This window comes from Nicotiana tabacum, chromosome 1 (assembly GCF_000715075.1).
Source record: "Nicotiana tabacum cultivar K326 chromosome 1, ASM71507v2, whole genome shotgun sequence".
NCBI lineage: Eukaryota > Viridiplantae > Streptophyta > Magnoliopsida > Solanales > Solanaceae > Nicotiana > Nicotiana tabacum.
Genome location: NC_134080.1, coordinates 181,147,625 through 181,170,439, shown reverse-complemented (window position 1 = coordinate 181,170,439; position 22,815 = coordinate 181,147,625). Strand labels below are relative to the sequence as shown.

Sequence of the window (22,815 nt, the reverse complement as noted above, 5' to 3'; positions counted from 1 at the left end):
GCATGTCTTGTCAATTTGACACATGATATGATCCTATTGGCTCTTCCATTTGACTTAGCGTGCCACGTCATTTGACACGTGGCACCAAGCTGGACCTGACATCGTGGGCTTAATAAAGTGGGTTCATCACTTGTAGCCCAATTAAATGGGCTAGTCCAATGAATTCAGACTTTTAACTCATATATATTAAAAATTTATATAATTAATCTAATTATATTAGCCTATAATATTTATTTTGAATAATATATTTTGAAATATAATTTAAATTATTTTATTAAATTTAAATCCAATAACTTTTGAATGCTTGCAAGGAGAATGATAACTGTCAAATGAAATTATGGGTGTTTAACGGATGGGCCGGACCGGGCTGGGTAGGGAATTTTAGTACCCGTACGGGTTATGGTCCGGGACGGTTACGGGTTGGGACGTACCGGGTTTAACGAGTTTGGGTTCATCCGGGTAAAAATTGAACTGTAAGGGTTACGGGTTGAGGGGGCGGGCCGGGCCGGGTTTAGTGTTTTTTTTTGTATTTTGTATAACTATTGTAAGTTATATTAATACTTTGTATTAATATAAAGAATACAAGGAAGATGGAAAAAAATTGCACTTATAAATTGCAAGTGCTACATTTATTTCAAAATTCAAACTTACAAATTGAAAGGTTTACATTTAACAACAAGTAAATTAACCAAAAAAGAGTAAATTCAAAGGTTTTGCATTGCCTTATTAAGTTCTTCATAATCAATATGAACCGAGTGACCTTCTTCTGGAGTGTTAAATTCGGATGGGTTACCATGTGTTAATATATATCCAAGTTCCTCGTCTTTTGGGCTATCAACATCTTCACGTCCTTGATTTCTTCATTCCGATCTAATCCAATCTTTGAAACATACTAAAACTTCCAAAGCATTGCTTTCCAGTGAGTGACGGGTGTATCCAAGTTGTTGTCTTGCTTGGCTAAATGCACTCTCTGATGCAACAGTTGAAATTGGCACATTCAGCACGTCCCGAGCCATAGAGAAAAGAACAGGAAATTGTTTTCCATTGTCATGCCACCATCCCAACGATGAAAATTCCTTTGTGTGAGGCTCTTTTTGCTTCTGCAAGTAGAATTGAAGTTTATCAATGTTCCTGCTACTGGTTTAAGTGTTAGAAAATGTAGAAAAAATATTAAAACTATCAAGGCCTTCTTCATCATCCACAGTAGCAGAAGTGGTACAGTGCATAGTGGGATTAACATTGCCTACATTAAGAGTATCATCATCTATTACATTTGCATAATAATTATATAATTATTGTAAATATTCATTTAGCTTGTTCATACAAGTATATAAATCTGGGGTTTCATTAATTGGTGACAATCAGACATCTTAATCGAAGGATTTAAAACAACACCAATTAAGTAAATTGGAGGAATTGGAAAGAAATATTTTTTGAATTTTGCTTGCATTTTTTCAACATCATCCCTATATTTTTCTTTCTTCTTAAATTCAAAGAGTAGAAAAGAAATTTCAGCTATATGTACTAAAGCCATAGTAACAGTAGGGTAATATGCTCCAGAAAACTCAACAGTAGTTGTATAAAATTTATGTAAAAATTTAACAACATCATTAATGACCTCCCAAGTAGTAGTTGTTAACATATAGTTTGGATCAGTACAATGCGCATTAGCAACTTCAGTTATTAGGAATCTATATTTGTAGCAACATTTTAAAAATATATATGTATAATTCCATCTAGTAACAATTTCGTCTGGCATGAATCTGGGTTTAAGGTTATACTGGACACACTTATTCTTAAATTCCTTTATTCTAGATTGTCTATTATTTCCTTGAATAACACCAACTGCTCTTCTAACATGAGTAATCTCAGTTGAAAATAAATCAAGGCCACTTTTAACAATTAAATTATAAACATGACATGCACACCTAACATGAAAAATTTCATCAAGAGGTGGTTGCAAATGCAGTTTTAATATTGAAATTGCAGCATTATTGTTATAAGCATTATCAAAAGACATACACAATACTTTTTGCTTGAGATTATAAAATTCAACAACTTCACAAATAGTACTACTTATAAACGCATCAATATGACTCTGATCTTCATCATATTTAAAAGCGATAATACGTTTTTGCATACAAGTAGTATCATATATCCAATGACAAGTAATTGTCAAATAATTATTTCCATTAACAGCATGGCCAATATCAGAAGTTAGAGAAACTCTACAAGGAAGGTGGCTAAACAAATAACGTATGTATGTTTGATATTGTCCATGAAGTCTAAAGATATCAGATCTACAAGTACTTCTAGGGATACCTTTAAATAAAGGATTGTAAATCCTTTGAATATACATAATAAGATATGATGAAGAAGCAAAAGAAAAAGGTAGACAACCCAAAGCAATCATTTTTGCTAACTCCTCACGAACCTTCATTTCATTATATTTCACAAGACCTCCAGTAGTACAGTTTAGAGTTGATTGATTTCCATCTCCATCAGATCCCCATTCTATAGGATGCTCAATTCTCATATGTCTACTAAGTGTCCCAGTCCCCCTAATTGTCCTCCAACCTTATGTTTAAAAGTATCATTACAAAGTTTGCATTTAACTCTATCAGTACCTTCTATTTCCTCAAAAAAATTTCAAACCTTACTTCTTTTTCTACGATTACTAGTCGGTGCCACATGTGGTCTACTACTAGCACCACAACCACCACCCCTGCTAGCAGCTCCAACATTACTAGGTGTAAGTGGTATCTCATCTTCCATTTCTAATTCATTATCATCTATACCAAAATCTTCCTGCAATTGTTCATAATCTATATTATTATCAGGTAATGTTTCATGAATATTTGGAGAGGTATTTAAATTACTACCAGATGCTGAAGTTGAAGTACTAGCTCTTTTTTTATTTCCCCGATTAGTAATCTTGTTACAAACTCTTTTTGCAGCATTAAACATATTGTAAAAATTTAACTACTAGCAACAAATAAATATGCAAATAAAATAGTAAATAAGAGAAAGAGTTGGAGGGAGTGTACCGAATTCGGCAATAAATTGAGCACTTGATGATTTCGCGACTCCAATGTTACCACGAAGAAACGTCAATTGTTCCAATTTTGAAGTTCAATTGTTCAAACTTCAAATAATAAATACTACGATAAATTAAATTCCAAAAAAAATGAGCCAAATAGTTGATTGCACTTTAATAGGTGAAGAATGAAGATTGAAGAATGAGAGAATATGAGAATTGAGATTGACAATTGAGAGATGAGTGAAGAAATGAAGAAGGGGGAGGGTATTTATATTTTTTCAAAAGGGGGTTAATTTAAAAAAAAAACAAAATTGGGCTATTTGTGCAATTCAGCCGTTGGGCAACGACCATTTTCTGAAATGGACCGTTGCCAACGGTAAGATCTGGGCCAAGTTTAAATAAAATTATTTTTTTATTACCGTTAAACCGGTCTGGGCCAGGCCGGTTAACCGGTTTAACAACACTGTTCATCGACCGGGTTATACCGATCCGGATAACCGGTATTACAAATATAAACGGTGCAACCCGCCAGTCGCCCTTAACCAGGCCCAACCCAGCTCCCTTCTATCGGTCCGGGCCGATTCCGCTTTTAACCGGTCTGGGCCAGTCCGGAACCAGGCTGACCCGGCCTGTTTAACACCCTTAAATGAAATGAACGTGAATGTGACCTTATATAAATCGAAAAGGCCAAAAAATAACCCCTAACTGTTATAAATATATTATATTATGGATGTTCATTTAGTACTCCGTTGTAAATAAGTTTCCTGAAGAAGCTTATCCATATGGAACTCCACCGTTAATATATTTATCTATTTAAGTACTCTATTGGAAATAAGCTTCCTGAAGAAGCTTATCACTTCGATATCCGGTTATGGATAAACATTACCTCCGGTAGAAGATTATTCATATCGGGTATAATAAGCTCATCCTTTCAGTACCCAGTTATGGATAAATATTATCCCCGGTAGAAGATTATCTATACCGGGTATAATAAGCTTATCCTTTCAGTATCCAGTTATGGATAAACATTACCCACGGTAGAAGATTATCCATACCGGGTATAATAAACTTATCCTTTCAGTACTCCGTTATGGATAAACATTGCTCTCAGTAGAAGATTATCCATATCTGGTATAGTAGCAGCTTACACAACAACTTCCTTTCTTCTATAAATAGAAGAGATTTCAGTTCATTATGTACATCACTTTGAATTCGAATAATATATCAGTTTCTCTCTATACTTGTCTTTACTTTATAGTCCTTATTTTATAACACGTTATCAACACGAGACTCTGCCATTTCGAGCAAATATTTTGAAAGTATCTGAGGTAAGAACTTTCTTTTCCTAAATAATGTCAAATCTTTCTAAACTTGAATTTGTAGCCCTGGATATATCGGGCAAAAGCTACATGTCTTGGTTGCTTGATGCTGAAATTCATCTTGATGCGATGGGTCTGGCAGACACCATCAAAGATAAAAATCATGCATCAAACCAAGACCGTGCCAAAGCAATGATATTCCTACGCCATCACCTTGATGAGGGCCTGAAAATGGAATATCTTACTGTTAAAGATCCAGTCATATTGTGGAATAATTTGAAAGATAGATATGACCACCTGAAGATGGTCGTTCTTCCACAAGCACGATATGATTGGACTCATCTAAGGCTACAAGATTTTAAATCTATCAGTGAGTATAATTCTGCTATGTTCAGAATTATTTCCCAATTGAAGTTATGTGGTGATAATATTACTGATCATGATATGTTGGAGAAAACTTTCACCACTTTTCATGCCTCGAATATGCTCTTGCAGCAGCAATATCGAGAGATGGAATTTAAAAAGTATTCTGAACTTATCTCACATCTTCTTATAGCCGAGCAACATAATGGGCTATTAATGAAAAATCATGAAAGTCGACCTACTAGTTCTTGTCCATTCCCTGAAGTGAATGAGACGAACTTCCACCAGGCTAAACGTGGAAAAGGTCGTGGCCCCAGTCGTGATCATGGTCGTGGTCGGGAAAGAAACTCTAATCATGGTAATAATAATGCACCAAAGAACACTCCTCACCACCAGTAGTGGAAAAGGAAGGAACAAAAGCATGAAGCGGTGCAAGCACCAAATGCAGAAAATGCATGCTATAGATGTGGAGAAAAAGGGCATTGGTCACGTACCTGTCGTACGCCAAAGCACCTGATTGAGCTTTATCAAGCCTCCCTGAAGAAGACAGAGAAAAATATTGAAGCAAATTTTATTTCTAAAGATAATTTAGACTTCATGCATTTGGATGTAACTGATTACCTTGCACTCCCAGAAGGAGAAACAAGTCATGTAATCGGTGGTGAATCTGTAGAAATGTAAATATTTTAATTTTTGTTATTTGTAATAGATAGTATGGTTATGTAATTGTTGTACATAAAGAAAAATTATGATTTGATAATGATGTTTACTATAATATATCTTGTTTATATCATTTTGAAGAATATGGATAACATTATTAGATCAACTTAAATTCTAGCAGAGTTTGCAAGAAATATACAACCACAAGAAGTGGTTATATTTCGTATATCTCATTGTAATTATATTTTGTTAACTACCAGAAGTGGTATATGCCTATGATCACCAGAAGTGATAATTTAGGCTTTCTATGGTTACAATTGAAGATAAGCTACATAAATATTCTCTATATTAAATACACGCCTCGATTTGCTCCTGAAGTAGTAAATATTTTAAAAGAGGTTGAGGCATCACAATTTGATGTGATTAATGCGCAGATAATTATGTTCGATTTCCTGAAGGATGAGAACTTTTGATAATATTAATCCATTCCCTGAAGTGAATGTGACAATACTAATAAGTCGGGTAAATATGAATGCGCTTTTGATGTGAATACATTACAATTCACCTCCGGAAGAGTTAATATAATTGAGAGAATATATACTCAATATTTCGTATTTTAAATTTGCTCCTGAAGAAGTAACACAATTGAAATTGCCTCCTGAAGTGGAAAAATATTATGAAGAGGAGTTTTCGTGTGCTTAAACAATTGTTTTACATTGTTTATTTGATTGTGATTTTCTCTCATGACACCAGCAGTGTCTGAGCAATTTTTGATAGTACAAAATGTATCAACAACTCCTGAAGAGCTAAATGTTTGACTAAAGAATACACAACACCAGTAGTGCCAGATAAATATTAGATTGTGGATAATAAATGAAGGCTCTCGAAGAGCTTATATACAAATATGTCATTCATATTATATGATTATGGTCAAAACATATGTTGTAGTAAACCTAAAGTTTACTAATACAAATGGCTATCATATTGAGACTACAAATGATTGAAAGATTGATAATCTTCATGTTTCCACAATCATACGGGGTAAAATAATATGTATGTGAGAAGTTACCCGCCTAATTCATTAATTTGTACTATATCATGTATCATAGTAAACCAGAAGTTTACTAAAGCAAAAGTTTATGCCATAGTAAACCAGAAGTTTACTAAGTGATAGCACATGACATGATAAACTTGAAGTTTTCATTTGCCATTTTTAAATGAGCTATTTGAGAATTCAGATAAGCATATACTAAAGAACTAGAAGATTCTTCAGGAATTCTCATGTGTTGCTTGTTCTCATAATGAATTGATTATACCAGCTAAAGTTGGGACTAAGACCCTTGATTCTGAAATATATAATAGGTGAATATGGGCCCGTTCACCTATCATGTGAACCACTTATAGGTGCATATATGAGATGGTTACATGTGTAATTATTGTCAACATGCAGTTTGATATTTGGAATTGTTTTTCTCGATTAAGAGCATAATTTTCAGATTATGAAATCAAGACAGTTCATCTTGATAATGCTGGTTTATATCCAAGCTGGTTTAGCATTGAATACCTCCTATTAATGGCTAAACCATTGCTTATGAGAACAAAGCTTCATGTGTTGGTCTAAGATTTTCTAAATTGCATATAGCAGCACTTGTATGCATCAGATCAACAATATATGATAAGTCCTCCCTTCACAATTGGTTTAGGATCAGAAACCAAATATTTTTACTATCTTTTGTTGCGTGGTATATGATTAATTTCTCTACCATAATACACAAAGATATATTTTCCAAAGATGATTGGGGTTATATGTTAGTTTTTTTAACATTTGGGGGATGGAATAAACAGTTGAAAAATATGCTATATGAATCGAATTATCATGATCTTCACTTAGAAGATAATTCAAGTCGAATGCCAGAAGTATTTGCTGATCCAAAATTAAATATCATATTTAAGCTGCAAATGCTCCTATTAAAATTAAAGCTCCTAAAGGATAGAGTTTACTGTACGCATGAAGCGTGGTAGACCAATCGGTTCCAAAGGTAACAATCCTTGAAAATAGTAGGAGCTAATGATCAAAATGAGGAGGAAATAAGCTCTAGAAGAGCCCACGACATAACATTTCATGAAACTCCCAAAAAAGTTCAGGTACCTGAAAATAAAGAAAGTGATGAGATCTCCACAAGTTATGTCGCTTCGGAACTGACACAAAATGACCGTCGACGATATATTTAATACAATATAGTGCACAATATTGTAAAAGATTATGAGGATCGGACTAGCAATCCAGACACTTGAAGATGTCATACCATTTAGATACAAGTCTTAACCTATATGACTTATTTGGCTAAATCTATATGAAGATCCTTGAAGGATTGAAAATGCCCGAAGCATATAATTCAAAGTCTTGAGAAATGTACTCGATCAAATTATAAAGATCTTTGTACGGTTTAAAGCAATCTGTGCGCGTGTGGTATAATCGCCTCAGTAAATATTTGCTGAAAGAAAGTTACATAAATTATGTTATTTGTCCATGTATTTTTATAAAGAAAATATCATCAAAATTTGTTACACTTGCTGTTTATGTTGGTGACATAAATCTTATTGAAACTCCGGAAGAGCTCCAAGAGGGTCTTGAAAATACTTTTACATGGACAAAGTGTACCCATTAAGTACACCAATGAATATTCAATCACTTGAAGTGAATAAGGATCCGTTCCAACCTCTAGAAGAGGATGATGAGCTCCTTGGTCCTGAAATACTCTATCTCGGTGTAGATGGTGCACTTATTTATCTTGCTAATGCTAACAAAAGTGGTGCAGATCGTATTGGTAATGCAGATGCAGGTTATTTATCCGATACCCATAAAGCTCGATTTCAAACCGGCAAGCAGGGAGTGCATATGATTGAGATCAGTGATTCATTCGAGAAACATGTGGGTTGGAATGTGATAAAGGACCCACAATATTATACGGAGATAATGTTTTATGTATAGCACTATTAAAGGGAGGATTTATAAAAGGAGATAGAACGAAGAACATTTCACCAGAATTATTCTACATACATGATCTTCAGGAAAATTGTGCTATTGATGTGCATCAAATTAGTTCAAGTGACAATCCAACAGATTGTCTTTACCAACATCAATTTTTGAGAATATGGTATACAAGATTGGAATGCGGAGACTCAAATATTTGAAATAAGGTTTTCTTCAGGGGGAGTAAAATGCGCGCTGTACTCTTTTTCCCTTACTAAGTTTTTTCCCACAGGGTTTTCCTTATAAGGTTTTTAATGAGGCAGTCAACAATGCGTATTACTAAATATGTGTACTCTTTTTCCTTCACTAGGATTTTTTCCCACGTGGTTTTTCCTAGTAAGGTTTTAATGAGGCACATTATCTTTTAATGAACATCCAAGGGGGAGTGTTATAAATATATTATATTATGGATGTTCATTTAGTACTCCGTTGTAAATAAGCTTCCTGAAGAAGCTTATCCATATGGAACTCCACCGTAAATATATTTATCTATTTAAGTACTCTATTGGAAATAAGCTTCCTGAAGAAGCTTATCACTTCGATACCCGGTTATGGATAAGCATTACCTCCGGTAGAAGATTATTCATACCGGTTATAATAAGCTTATCATTTCAGTACCCAGTTATGGATAAATATTATCCCCGGTAGAAGATTATCTATACCGGGTATAATAAGTTTATCTTTTTAGTACCCAGTTATAGATAAACATTACCCACGATAGAAGATTATCCATACCGAGTATAATAAACTTATCCTTTCAGTACTCCGTTATGGATAAACATTGCTCTCAGTAGAAGATTATCCATATCTGGTATAGTAGCAGCTTACAGAGCAACTTCCTTTTTTCTATAAATAGAAGAGATTTCAGTTCATTATGTACATCAGTTTGAATTCGAATAATATATCAGTTTCTCTCTATACTTGTCTTTACTTTATAGTCTTTATTTTATAACACTAACTCAAAAGTTTCTAATATTACATAAGATCCCTTTGCTTGGTACAACTAACATTTGAGCCCATATGAATATAAACATACTTACCTTTAGGAAGTTAGAACTATTTTTGAATGACATATGAAACTTATTATTCAACCTGAGAATCCAAATATTGTATGTATGTTTTCGATTTTAAATTAATCACTCATAAGTAATAAGCTAAAAAAAGTAACTTCTTCCAAAAAGTAATTATTATTTTTTATTTTTCTCTTAATAAATTATTGCTTGAATATTGAGAAAATATTTTTTCAAATTGACTAACCAAATATAAAATATTATTCTTTAAAATAAAATTATAATTTTGAATGGCATTACAAATTACAAAAACTATTTAAAATAGGCCGACTGACCAAGAGGTTATAAATGTTGGTATGTCGTATGTTCGACATATATTTTTATTGCATAAATAGAAATTTCAGCTTTTTTACGGAGAAAAAAGCTAGAATTTTTGGTGTGTTTCCATCTAAAAAGCCTCTCATCCACCACTAGTATAAGTATCTATCTATAATTAAAAGCAGAAGATAAAAGCACATCATGAAGCCAAATGGCAGAACAATAGAATGACACATGGCATAATTAGTTATTAAATTAGTTATTGGTTATTCTTTTTAATTTAAATATATCTATATTAATAGATTTCTTATCTATCTATAATTAAAAGCAGAAGACAAAAGCACCTCATGAAGCCAAATAACAGAACAATAGAATGACACATGACATAATTAGTTATTAAATTAGCTATTGGTTATTCTTTTTAATTTAAATATATCTATATTAATAAATATAGATTTCTTATCTATATCTATATTAATAATAAACTACAATAAAAAAATAAAAATCTATCTATAATTAAAAGCAGAAGACAAAAGCACCTCATGAAGCCAAATGGCAGAACAATAGAATGACAGATGGCATAATTAGTTATTAAATTAGTTATTGGTTATTCTTTTTAATTTAAATATATCTATATTAATAGATTTCTTATCTATCTATAATTAAAAGCAGAAGACAAAAGCACCTCATGAAGTCAAATGGCAGAACAATAGAATGACACATGGCATAATTAGTTATTAAATTAGTTATTGGTTATTCTTTTTAATTTAAATATATCTATATTAATAAATATAGATTTCTTATCTATATCTATATTAATAATTAACTATATTATCTATATCTATATTAATAATTAACTATAATAAAAAAATAAAAATAAAATATATAAAAAAATAACTACCCATTCAAATTGGGTGGGAGTAGTTTCAAGTTGGAATTTTTAAATTATTTTAAAATCAAAAAGCAAAAAAAAATAAAGCTATAAAAAACGGAAAAAAACAGAAGAAAAACTACCCATTCAAATCGGGGAATAGTTTCAAGTTGGAGTTTTAAAATAATTAAAATAAAAAAATATATCTTATAATTAACTATAATAAAAAAATGAAAATATAAATATATAAGAAAATAACTACCCATTCAAATTGGTAGTTATTTTTAATTAATAATTAGTTATTGGTTATTATTTTTGAATTTAAATATATATAAAAAACGAAAATAAAACAAATACAAAACTACCATATACATATATATATGTGTGTATATATATATATATATATATATATATATATATATATATATATATATATATATATATATTGGTTACTTTATTTAAATTAATAAATATAGATATCTTATTATTAACTATAATATAAAAACGAAAATATAAATATATAAAAAAATAACTACCCATTCAAATTGGGTGGGAGTATTTTCAAGTTGGAGCTTTTAAATTATTTTTTTTTAAAAAGCAAAAAAAAAAAGCTATAAAAAACGAAAAAAAGAGAAGAAAAACTACCCATCCAAATCGGGAGTAGTTTCAAATGTGAGATTTAAAATAAAAAACGAAATTAAAAAAATAATAAATTATCAATTCAAATTGGGGAGTAGTTTTAAGTTGGAGTTTTATAATTATTTGAAAATAAAAAAACAAAAATAAAGAAATAAAAAAACTTCAGAGAAAAATATTAAATAACGTAATATGCTAATGAAACTTTCTATTAACAATGTAGTAGCATTAAATATTTGAAAATATAATAAAGAAAAATACATAACAAAAAAGTTATTCGATGCGCTGCCTATATAAGTCCCGTTAGTTTAACAAAGATTTTATTCACTAAAATTTAGATAATCTTCTATATATATTACTAAAAGGAGAGGAAAAAGCCCTTTCGTTAATCCAAGTGGCAGCTTAAAAAAAAGCCACATGACATAATTAGTTACTAAATTTATTATTTAGTTAATAATTAATTATTGGTTATTCTTTTAGAATTTAAATATCTATCTATAATTAAAAGCAGAAGACAAAAGCACCTCATGAAGCCAAATGGCAGAACAATAGAATGACACATGGCATAATTAGTTATTAAATTAGTTATTGGTTATTCTTTTTAATTTAAATATATCTATATTAATAAATATAGATTTCTTATCTATATCTATATTAATAATTAACTATAATAAAAAAATAAAAATCTATCTATAATTAAAAGCAGAAGACAAAAACACCTCATGAAACCAAATAGCAGAACAATAGAATGACACATGACATAATTAGTTATTAAATTAGTTATTGGTTATTCTTTTTAATTTAAATATATCTATATTAATAGATTTCTTATCTATCTATAATTAAAAACAGAAGACAAAAACACCTCATGAAGCCAAATGGCAGAACAATAGAATGACACATGGCATAATTAGTTATTAAATTAGTTATTGGTTATTCTTTTTAATTTAAATATATCTATATTAATAAATATAGATTTCTTATCTATATCTATATTAATAATTAACTATAATAAAAAAATAAAAATCTATCTATAATTAAAAAAAACAAAAAAAAAAATATATATAAAAATAACTACCCATTCAAATTGGGTGGGAGTAGTTTCAAGTTGGAATTTTTAAATTATTTTAAAATCAAAAATCAAAAAAAAAAATAAATTTATAAAAAACGGAAAAAAGTAGAAGAAAAACTACTCATTCAAATCGGGGAATAGTTTCAAGTTGGAGTTTTAAAATAATTAAAATAAAAAAATATATCTAATAATTAACTATAATAAAAAAATGAAAATATAAATATATATAAAAATAACTACCCATTCAAATTCGTAGTTATTTTTAATTAATAATTAGTTATTGGTTATTATTTTTGAATTTAAATATATATATAAAAAACGAAAATAAAACAAATACAAAACTACCATATACATATATATGTGTGTGTGTATATATATATATATATATATATATATATATTGGTTACTTTATTTAAATTAATAAATATAGATATCTTATAATTAACTATAATATAAAAACGAAAATATAAATATATAAAAAAATAACTACCCATTCAAATTGGGTGGGAGTATTTTCAAGTTAGAGCTTTTAAATTATTTTTTTTAAAAAAAGCAAAAAAAAAATCTATAAAAAACGAAAAAAAGAGAAGAAAAACTACTTATCCAAATCGGGAGTAGTTTCAAATGTGAGATTTAAAATAAAAAACGAAATTAAAAAAATAATAAATTATCAATTCAAACTGGGGAGTAGTTTTAAGTTGGAGTTTTAAAATTATTTGAAAATAAAAAAACAAAAATAAAGAAATAAAAAAACTTCAGAGAAAAATATTAAATAACGTAATATGCTAATGAAACTTTCTATTAACAATGTAGTAGCATTAAATATTTGAAAATATAATAAAGAAAAATACATAACAAAAAAGTTATTCGATGCGCTGCCTATATAAGTCCCGTTAGTTTAACAAAGATTTTATTCACTAAAATTTAGATAATCTTCTATATATTACTAAAAGGAGAGGAAAAGGCCCTTTCGTTAATCCAAGTGGCAGCTTAAAAAAAAAAGCCACATGACATAATTAGTTACTAAATTTATTATTTAGTTAATAAATAATTATTGGTTATTCTTTTTGAATTTAAATAACTATCTATAATTAAAAGCAGAAGACAAAAGCACCTCATGAAGCCAAATGACAGAACAATAGAATGACACATGGCATAATCTATCTATAATTAAAAGCAGAAGACAAAAGCACCTCATGAAGCCAAATGACAGAACAATAGAATGACACATGTCATAATTAGTTATTAAATTAGTTATTGGTTATTCTTTTTAATTTAAATATATCTATATTAATAAATATATATTTCTTATCTATATCTATATTAATAATTAACTATAATAAAAAAATAAAAATAAAAAATATAAAAAAATAACTACCCATTCAAATTGGGTGGGAGTAGTTTCAAAATGGAATTTTTAAATTATTTTAAAATCAAAAAGCAAAAAAAGAAAATAAAGCTATAAAAAACAGAAAAAAAACAGAAGAAAAACTACCCATTCAAATCGGGGAATAGTTTCAAGTTGGAGTTTTAAAATAATTAAAATAAAAAAATATATCTTATAATTAACTATAATAAAAAAATGAAAATATAAATATATAAGAAAATAACTACCCATTCTAATTGGTAGTTATTTTTAATTAATAATTAGTTATTGGTTATTATTTTTGAATTTAAATATATATATAAAAAACGAAAATAAAACAAATACAAAACTACCATATACATATATATGTGTGTGTGTATATATATATATATATATATATATATATATATATATATTGGTTACTTTATTTAAATTAATAAATATAGATATCTTATAATTAACTATAATATAAAAACGAAAATATAAATATATAAAAAAATAACTACCCATTCAAATTGGGTGGGAGTATTTTCAAGTTAGAACTTTTAAATTATTTATTTTAAAAGCAAAAGCAAAAAAAAAAGCTATAAAAAACGAAAAAAAGAGAAGAAAAACTACTTATCCAAATCGGGAGTAGTTTCAAATGTGAGATTTAAAATAAAAAACGAAATTAAAAAAATAATAAATTATCAATTCAAATTGGGGAGTAGTTTTAAGTTGGAGTTTTAAAATTATTTGAAAATAAAAAAACAAAAATAAAGAAATAAAAAAACTTCAGAGAAAAATATTAAATAACGTAATATGCTAATGAAACTTTCTATTAACAATGTAGTAGCATTAAATATTTGAAAATATAATAAAGAAAAATACATAACAAAAAAGTTATTCGATGCGCTACCTATATAAGTCCCGTTAGTTTAACAAAGATTTTATTCACTAAAATTTAGATAATCTTCTATATATTACTAAAAGGAGAGGAAAAGGCCCTTTCGTTAATCCAAGTGGCAACTTAAAAAAAAGCCACATGACATAATTAGTTACTAAATTTATTATTTAGTTAATAAATAATTATTGGTTATTCTTTTTGAATTTAAATAACTATCTATAATTAAAAGCAGAAGACAAAAACACCTCATGAAGCCAAATGGTAGAACAATAGAATGACACATGGCATAATTTGTTATTAAATTAGTTATTGGTTATTCTTTTTAATTTAAATATATCTATATTAATAGATTTCTTATCTATCTATAATTAAAAGCAGAAGACAAAAGCACCTCATGAAGCCAAATGACAAAACAATAGAATGACACATGGCATAATTAGTTATTAAATTAGTTATTGGTTATTCTTTTTAATTTAAATATATCTATATTAATAAATATAGATTTCTTATCTATATCTATATTAATAATTAACTATAATAAAAAAAATAAAACTAAAATATATAAAAAAATAACTACCCATTCAAATTGGGTGGGAGTAGTTTCAAGTTGGAATTTTTAAATTATTTTAAAATCAAAAAGCAAAAAAAGAAAATAAAGCTATAAAAAAACGGAAAAAAACAGAAGAAAAACTACCCATTCAAATCGGGGAATAGTTTCAAGTTGGAGTTTTAAAATAATTAAAATAAAAAAATATATCTTATAATTAACTATAATAAAAAAATGAAAATATAAATATATAAGAAAATAACTACCCATTGAAATTGGTAGTTATTTTTAATTAATAATTAGTTATTGGTTATTATTTTTGAAAACAAAAATATAAATATATAAGAAAATAACTACCCATTCAAATTGGTAGTTATTTTTAATTAATAATTAGTTATTGGTTACTTTATTTAAATTAATAAATATAGATATCTTATAATTAACTATAATATAAAAACAAAAATATAAATATATAAAAAAATAACTACCCATTCAAATTGGGTGGGAGTATTTTCAAGTTGGAGCTTTTAAATTATTTTTTTTAAAAAAGCAAAAAAAAAAAGCTATAAAAAACGATAAAAAGAGAAGAAAAATTACCCATCCAAATCGGGAGTAGTTTCAAATGTAAGATTTAAAATAAAAAATGAAATTAAAAAAATAATAAATTATCAATTCAAATTGGGGAGTAGTTTTAAGTTGGAGTTTTAAAATTATTTGAAAATAAAAAAACAAAAATAAAGAAATAAAAAAACTTCAGAGAAAAATATTAAATAACGTAATATGCTAATGAAACTTTCTATTAACAATGTAGTAGAATTAAATATTTGAAAATATAATAAAGAAAAATACATAACAAAAAAGTTATTCGATGCGCTGCCTATATAAGTCCCGTTAGTTTAACAAAGATTTTATTCACTAAAATTTAGATAATCTTCTATATATTACTAAAAGGAGAGGAAAAAGCCCTTTCGTTAATCCAAGTGGCGGCTTTAAAAAAACCACATGACATAATTAGTTACTAAATTTATTATTTAGTTAATAATTAATTATTGGTTATTCTTTTAGAATTTAAATATCTATCTATAATTAAAAGCAGAAGACAAAAGCACCTCATGAAGCCAAATGACAGAACAATAGAATGACACATGGCATAATCTATCTATAATTAAAAGCAGAAGACAAAAGCACCTCATGAAGCCAAATGACAGAACAATAGAATGACACATGTCATAATTAGTTATTAAATTAGTTATTGGTTATTCTTTTTAATTTAAATATATCTATATTAATAAATATAGATTTCTTATCTATATCTATATTAACAAAAATAGATTTCTTATCTATATCTATATTAATAATTAACTATAAAAAAATATATATAAAAAAATAACTACCCATTCAAATTGGGTGGGAGTAGTTTCAAGTTGGAATTTTTAAATCTATCTATAATTAAAAGCAGAAGACAAAAGCACCCCATGAAGCCAAATGACAGAACAATAGAATGACACATGGCATAATTAGTTATTAAATTAGTTATTGGTTATTCTTTTTAATTTAAATATATCTATATTAATAAATATAGATTTCTTATCTATATCTATATTAATAATTAACTATAATAAAAAAATAAAAATAAAATATATAAAAAAATAACTACCCATTCAAATTGGGTGGGGGTAGTTTCAAGTTGAAATTTTTAAATTATTTTAAAATCAATAAGAAAAAATAAAATAAAATCTATCTATAATTAAAAGCAGAAGACAAAAGCACCTCATGAAGCCAAATGACAGAACAATAGAATTACACATGGCATAATTAGTTATTGATTATTCTTTTTAATTTAAATATATCTATATTAATAAATATAGATTTCTTATCTATATCTATATTAATAAATATAGATTTCTTATCAATATCTATATTAATAATTAACTATAATAAAAAAATAAAAATAAAATATAAAAAAAATAACTACCCATTCAAATTGGGTGGGAGTAGTTTCAAGTTGGAATTTTTAAATTATTTTAAAATCTAAAAGTAAAAAAAAAATAAAGCTATAAAAAACGGAAAAAAACAGATGAAAAACTACCCATTCAAATCGGGGAATAGTTTCAAGTTGGAGTTTTAAAATAATTAAAATAAAAAATTATATCTTATAATTAACTATAATAAAAAAATGAAAATATAAATATATAAGAAAATAACTACCCATTCAAATCTATCTATAATTAAAAGCAGAAGACAAAAGCACCTCATGAAGCCAAATGGCAGAACAATAGAATGACACATGGCATAATTAGTTATTAAATTAGTTATTGGTTATTCTTTTTAATTTAAATATATCTATATTAATAGATTTCTTATCTATCTATAATTAAAAGCAGAAGACAAAAGCACCTCATGAAGCCAAATGACAGAACAATAGAATGACACATGGCATAATTAGTTATTAAATTAGTTATTGGTTATTCTTTTTAATTTAAATATATCTATATTAATAAATATAGATTTCTTATCTATATCTATATTAATAATTAACTATAATAAAAAAATAAAAATCTATCTATAATTAAAAGCAGAAGACAAAAGCACCTCATGAAGCCAAATGGCAGAACAATAGAATGACACATGGCATAATTAGTTATTAAATTAATTATTGGTTATTCTTTTAATTTAAATATATCTATATTAATAGATTTCTTATCTATCTATAATTAAAAGCAGAAGACAAAAGCACCTCATGAAGCCAAATGGCAGAACAATAGAATGACACATGGCATAATTAGTTATTAAATTAGTTATTGGTTATTCTTTTTAATTTAAATATATCTATATTAATAAATATAGATTTCTTATCTATATCTATATTAATAATTAACTATAATAAAAAAATAAAAATAAAATATATAAAAAAATAACTACCCATTCAAATTGGGTGGGAGTAGTTTCAAGTTGGAATTTTTAAATTATTTTAAAATCAAAAAGCAAAAAAAATAAAGCTATAAAAAAATAAAAAACGGAAAAAAACAGAAGAAAAACTACCCATTCAAATCGGGGAATAGTTTCAAGTTGGAGTTTTAAAATAATTAAAATAAAAAAATATATCTTATAATTAACTATAATAAAAAAATGAAAATATAAATATATAAGAAAATAACTACCCATTCAAATTGGTAGTTATTTTTAATTAATAATTAGTTATTGGTTATTATTTTTGAATTTAAATATATATAAAAACGAAAATAATAAAAAAATATAAAACTACCATCTATCTATCTATAATTAAAAGATATATATATATATATATATATATATATATATATATATATATATATATATATATATATATATATTGGTTACTTTATTTAAATTAATAAATATAGATATCTTATAATTAACTATAATATAAAAACGAAAATATAAATATATAAAAAAATAACTACCCATTCAAATTGGGTGGGAGTATTTTCAAGTTGGAGCTTTTAAATTATTTTTTTTAAAAAAGCAAAAAAAAAAAATCTATAAAAAACGAAAAAAAGAGAAGAAAAACTACTTATCCAAATCGGGAGTAGTTTCAAATGTGAGATTTAAAATAAAAAACGAAATTAAAAAAATAATAAATTATCAATTCAAATTGGGGAGTAGTTTTAAGTTGGAGTTTTAAAATTATTTGAAAATTAAAAAACAAAAATAAAGAAATAAAAAAAACTTCAGAGAAAAATATTAAATAACGTAATATGCTAATGAAACTTTCTATTAACAATGTAGTAGCATTAAATATTTGAAAATATAATAAAGAAAAATACATAACAAAAAAGTTATTCGATGCGCCGCCTATATAAGTCCCGTTAGTTTAACAAAGATTTTATTCTCTAAAATTTAGATAATCTTCTATATATTACTAAAAGGAGAGGAAAAAGCCCTTTCGTTAATCCAAGTGGCAACTTAAAAAAAAGCCACATGACATAATTAGTTACTAAATTTATTATTTAGTTAATAAATAATTATTGGTTATTCTTTTTGAATTTAAATAACTATCTATAATTAAAAGCAGAAGACAAAAACACCTCATGAAGCCAAATGGTAGAATATATATATATATATATATATATATATATATATATATATTAATTGATTACTTTATTTGAATTAATAAATATAGATATCTTATAATTAACTATATAAAAAACGAAAATATAAATATAAAAAAAAACTACCCATTCAAATTGAGTGGGAGTAGTTTCAAGTTGGAGTTTTTAAATTATTTTAAAATTAAAAAGCAAAAAAAAAATCTATAAAAAAACAAAAAAAAAAAGAGAAGAAAAACTACCCATTCAAATCGAGGAGTAGTTTCAAGTTGGAGTTTTAAAATAATTTTAAAATAAAAATAGATGTCTTATAATTAACTATAATTAGAAAATGAAAATATAAATATATAAAAAAGTAACTACCCGTTCAAATTGGGTGGGAGTAGTTTCAAGTTGGAGTTTTTAAATTATTTTAAAATAAAAAAGCTATAAAAAACGAAAAAAAGAGAAAAAAACTACCCATTCAAATTGGGGAGTAGTTCAAGTTGGAATTTTAATATAATTTTAATATAAAAAACAAAATTAAAAAATAATAAATTACCAATTCAAATTGGAGAGTAGTTTTAAGTTGGAGTTTTAAAATTATTTAAAAACAAAAAAACAAAAATAAAGTAATAAAAAAAAACTTCAGAGAAAATATTAAATAACGTAATATGCTAATGAAACTTTCTATTAACAAAGTAATAGTATTAAATATTGAAAGATATAATAAAGAAAAATACATAACAAAAACGTTATTCGATGCGCTGCCTGTATAAGTCCCGTTAGTTTAACATAGATTTTATTCACTAAAATTTAGATAATATTATTAGGAACAACATAATAAAATTTAAAATAAAAAAAATTCAATAGTAATAAATTATATATCTTCTCATATATTACAAAAAGAAAGCGAATACTAAATATTGTTTAATATAATAAAGAAAAATAGAACAAAAAAGTTATTCACTGACTATATAAGTACGTTTGATTTAATAGAGATTTCATTATTGGGTATATCGTATTGATAAACAAGATGACAGTTTAATTTTATTAAAGCAATACAATCTAATAGGATCAAACAAGCCTGATCATAATTTAATTTAATTAATATTTTTTTAATATTGACCGCGCATCGCGCGGGTACGACTAGCAGTATAAGTATCAATTCTAAAGAAGGGGAAAAGACAAAAAGCTGGTGAATGAGTAGTTTATTTAACTAAAGAATCAAAACTAGAAACTGAAATCTACCACTAAGGACGTGGAAGCAGCAGAAGGAAGTGGTGATGAAAGTGGCAAAGTACAGAAGCCACGACGCATGCCACGTTCTCTTCATGCAGCAACGTTTCAACACCCTTTAAATCAACTCCCTTTTAATCAACTCTCCTCTTCTTCCACAAAAATTGTGTTAAATCTGTGAAGAGAAAAATGCCAGGCCTTACCATTGGAGATGACCTTCCTAATCTGGAAGTAGAAACCACTCATGGAAAGATGAAACTCCATGACTATGTTGGTCACAGCTATACCATTCTCTTTTCTCACCCAGGTCTAATTCACACTCCCATCAATATATTTATGTCTCGATCGGTCCCTTTTTGACGTTGTTAATTGTTTGCTGTATATATGGATGTAGGTGATTTTACGCCAGTTTGTACAACGGAGCTTGGTATGATGGCTGCTTACGCTAGCAAGTTTGCTGAACGAGGAGTGAAGCTTCTTGGATTTTCTTGTGACGATGTTCATTCTCACAAGGAGTGGATCAAGGACATCGAAGCTTACAACGTAAACAAACCGCACTCAAATTTCTGCATTTTCATTTTAGTTCTAGTAGCAGTATATTTGTTTTTCGTCATTAATTGATGCTAATATTGTTTTCTACTTGGCAGAATGGACATAAGGTGACATACCCAATAATTGCTGATCCGAAGAGAGAATTGATTAAGGAACTGAACATGGTGGATCCAGATTCCTCTGGCCAAAAAGTCCCTTCTCGTGCTCTTCATGTTGTTGGCCCTGACAAGAAGGTTTACTACAACATAGATCTCAACCTTAATTTGCTTCATCTCTACTCGAATTAAGCTTCACTCCGTGTGAGTGTGTGTGTCGAATTGAAATTAAATGAGTAATGGTTGAACGCACAAATTAAAACCGTGAGCGTCTTAACAAAGAAAGGTCTGATCTTTTCTAACTTGGGCTTAACTTTTGTTCATGTTTGCAGATAAAGCTGAGCTTTCTGTACCCAGCAAGCACAGGAAGAAACATGGACGAAGTGGTGAGGGTTATTGATTCCCTACAGAAAGCTTCAAAGCACAAAATTGCAACCCCAGCAAACTGGAAACCGGGAGAACCGGTAGTCATATCACCCAGTGTCTCCAATGAACAAGCCAAGGAAATGTTTCCACAGGGATATGATACTGCCAATCTTCCTTCTGGCAAAGATTACTTGCGTTTCACAAATGTTTGAGAACTATATAAAGTGCGTATATAATATTTAGATCCTGCACTTCTCTTTTGGAAACTGGATGAAAAGTTTCTTTAGGAGATTGTTGTTAAGGTAATTTGGTGCTGGATTGTTTTAAGTCTTTAGTATGGAGCTTGTTCCTTCTTTTTCTTGTGTTTTACGTATGTCTGAGAGTAGTTGCTTTGAAGTATATTTTCAAACAGTTTTAAGTTTCATGTTATATAGAATACTATATGTGTGGTTAGTATTAATTTTTAATTTGATAAATATGTTGTATCATGTTGTAATTTGATAGTTACGAGTGCCTAAGTATATATTAGGATGTGCATCTGGTCGATTTGTGATTCGATTCATTTTGTTCTATTCGGTTTGCTTTACAAGGTTTTTTGTACATAAATAAACTCATGAATATTTGATTTTTTATTTGAAATAAGAAAAAATAACATTATCTAAATAAAAACGAAAAAATAATATCAAAAGCATATTCAAATAAATATTTGAGATCTAGAAAAAGAAACGGAAGCAAATATACTTTTACAATTTAAATAGATAATTGAACATAGAGTGAAAATACAATAATGAAAATAAAAGAAATTAAGAAGAAAGAAAAGAAAATGGAAAGAGGGAAGAGGGAACAAGTCGGTCAAAAAGGAGGAGCAAATTTAGCTTTTGTTAATATGAGAGAACCGATATGGAACTTTGGCCTCAAGCCTAGCGAGGGCGCTTCAACCATGGCACCTACAATCACTTGGTGACTTGGGGTGCCATTATTTTTGTTTTTTGTCATTTTTAAGGTTTTTTACATGAAAACTAGTACCTACATGAATTTCTACCCCAGCGACTTTGATCTTAATATAGATCCGCCTGATTATAATCGCTGATTTTTTTAACGATAGATATTGATTCATAATATGTTTGAATTGATATTGACATAATAATCTAGATTGTACTGATTTTTTTTATAATAAATAATAATTGATTTTAAAAAAATAATATTGTTGCAACAGGTTAAAATATTTAGGGAAAAAAACAGTTGTGCAATATTTAAGAAGTATTTATAGAATCCCAGCAACACTAATCAATTAACGAACATCCCAACAAATTATACATAATTATAAGTAATATATTATGCTCCAATCTTTCTCAATTTCTCTTCCTCTTCTTC

General features: G+C 27.4%; 1 protein-coding gene across 1 annotated transcript; it reads left to right on the top strand.

Moving 5' to 3' along the window:
- Nucleotides 1-20,596: 20,596 nt before the first annotated feature.
- On the top strand, nucleotides 20,597-21,917 carry LOC107810138 (1-Cys peroxiredoxin). The gene is made up of 4 exons (XM_016634882.2): nucleotides 20,597-20,735; nucleotides 20,823-20,971; nucleotides 21,076-21,213; nucleotides 21,408-21,917. The coding sequence occupies exons 1-4, from the start codon at nucleotides 20,618-20,620 to the stop codon at nucleotides 21,651-21,653; spliced, it is 651 nt and encodes a 216-aa protein (XP_016490368.1). The 5' UTR covers nucleotides 20,597-20,617; the 3' UTR covers nucleotides 21,654-21,917.
- Nucleotides 21,918-22,815: the final 898 nt, after the last annotated feature.